The 446-nt window shown below is 60.8% G+C and overlaps 1 protein-coding gene across 1 annotated transcript in view; it reads left to right on the top strand.

Annotated features, from left to right (window-relative positions):
- LOC103924087 (arf-GAP with SH3 domain, ANK repeat and PH domain-containing protein 3-like) overlaps positions 1 to 446 on the top strand; it is a gene marked incomplete at its 3' end in the record, with an annotated part of 14,686 nt that overhangs the window by 13,931 nt on the left and 309 nt on the right. Inside the window, exon 6 of the mRNA XM_009332550.1 lies at positions 127 to 196. Coding sequence (XP_009330825.1) covers positions 127 to 196 — 70 coding nt within the window. The remainder of the gene's footprint in view (positions 1 to 126; positions 197 to 446) is intronic.

Here is a 446-nt window from a genome sequence, read left to right as displayed (position 1 = left end):
CACGCCTTCGTCCAAAAAGCCATCGGGCCTCCGCCGAGGGCTGCCGTGGGTGGTTTGGGAGGCGGATGGATGTGGGTGATCAGGGCTGTGCGACGCGTCCTCACTCCTCCTCTTCCTCCTCCTCAGGATCCGCAAAGTATGGCAGAAGAGGAAGTGCGGCGTGAAGTACGGCTGTCTGACCATCTCCCACAGCACGGTGAGGAGCAGCGGGGGGCAGCAGCCCTGACCCTTGAGGTCACCCTTTGAGCGTCGCTGTCCGTTGGATTTCACGTTTAGTTTTGCCCAAACTGGTCACAGATTTGCCTGGCTTAAAATTTAGCGCGAGCTGGGACTGGACGCACTAAGTGGGGTCCCCCACGTTTGAGAGGTGTCAAGGGGAGGGGACGGTGGGTTTGGCCGGGGCAACGAGATGGGCGTTGAGGTTCCAGACAAGGCCAAAGGGGGGG

This window comes from Pygoscelis adeliae, unplaced genomic scaffold (assembly GCF_000699105.1).
Source record: "Pygoscelis adeliae isolate BGI_AS28 unplaced genomic scaffold, ASM69910v1 Scaffold1439, whole genome shotgun sequence".
Classification (NCBI taxonomy): domain Eukaryota; kingdom Metazoa; phylum Chordata; class Aves; order Sphenisciformes; family Spheniscidae; genus Pygoscelis; species Pygoscelis adeliae.
This window is presented reverse-complemented; position numbering and strand designations above follow the sequence as displayed.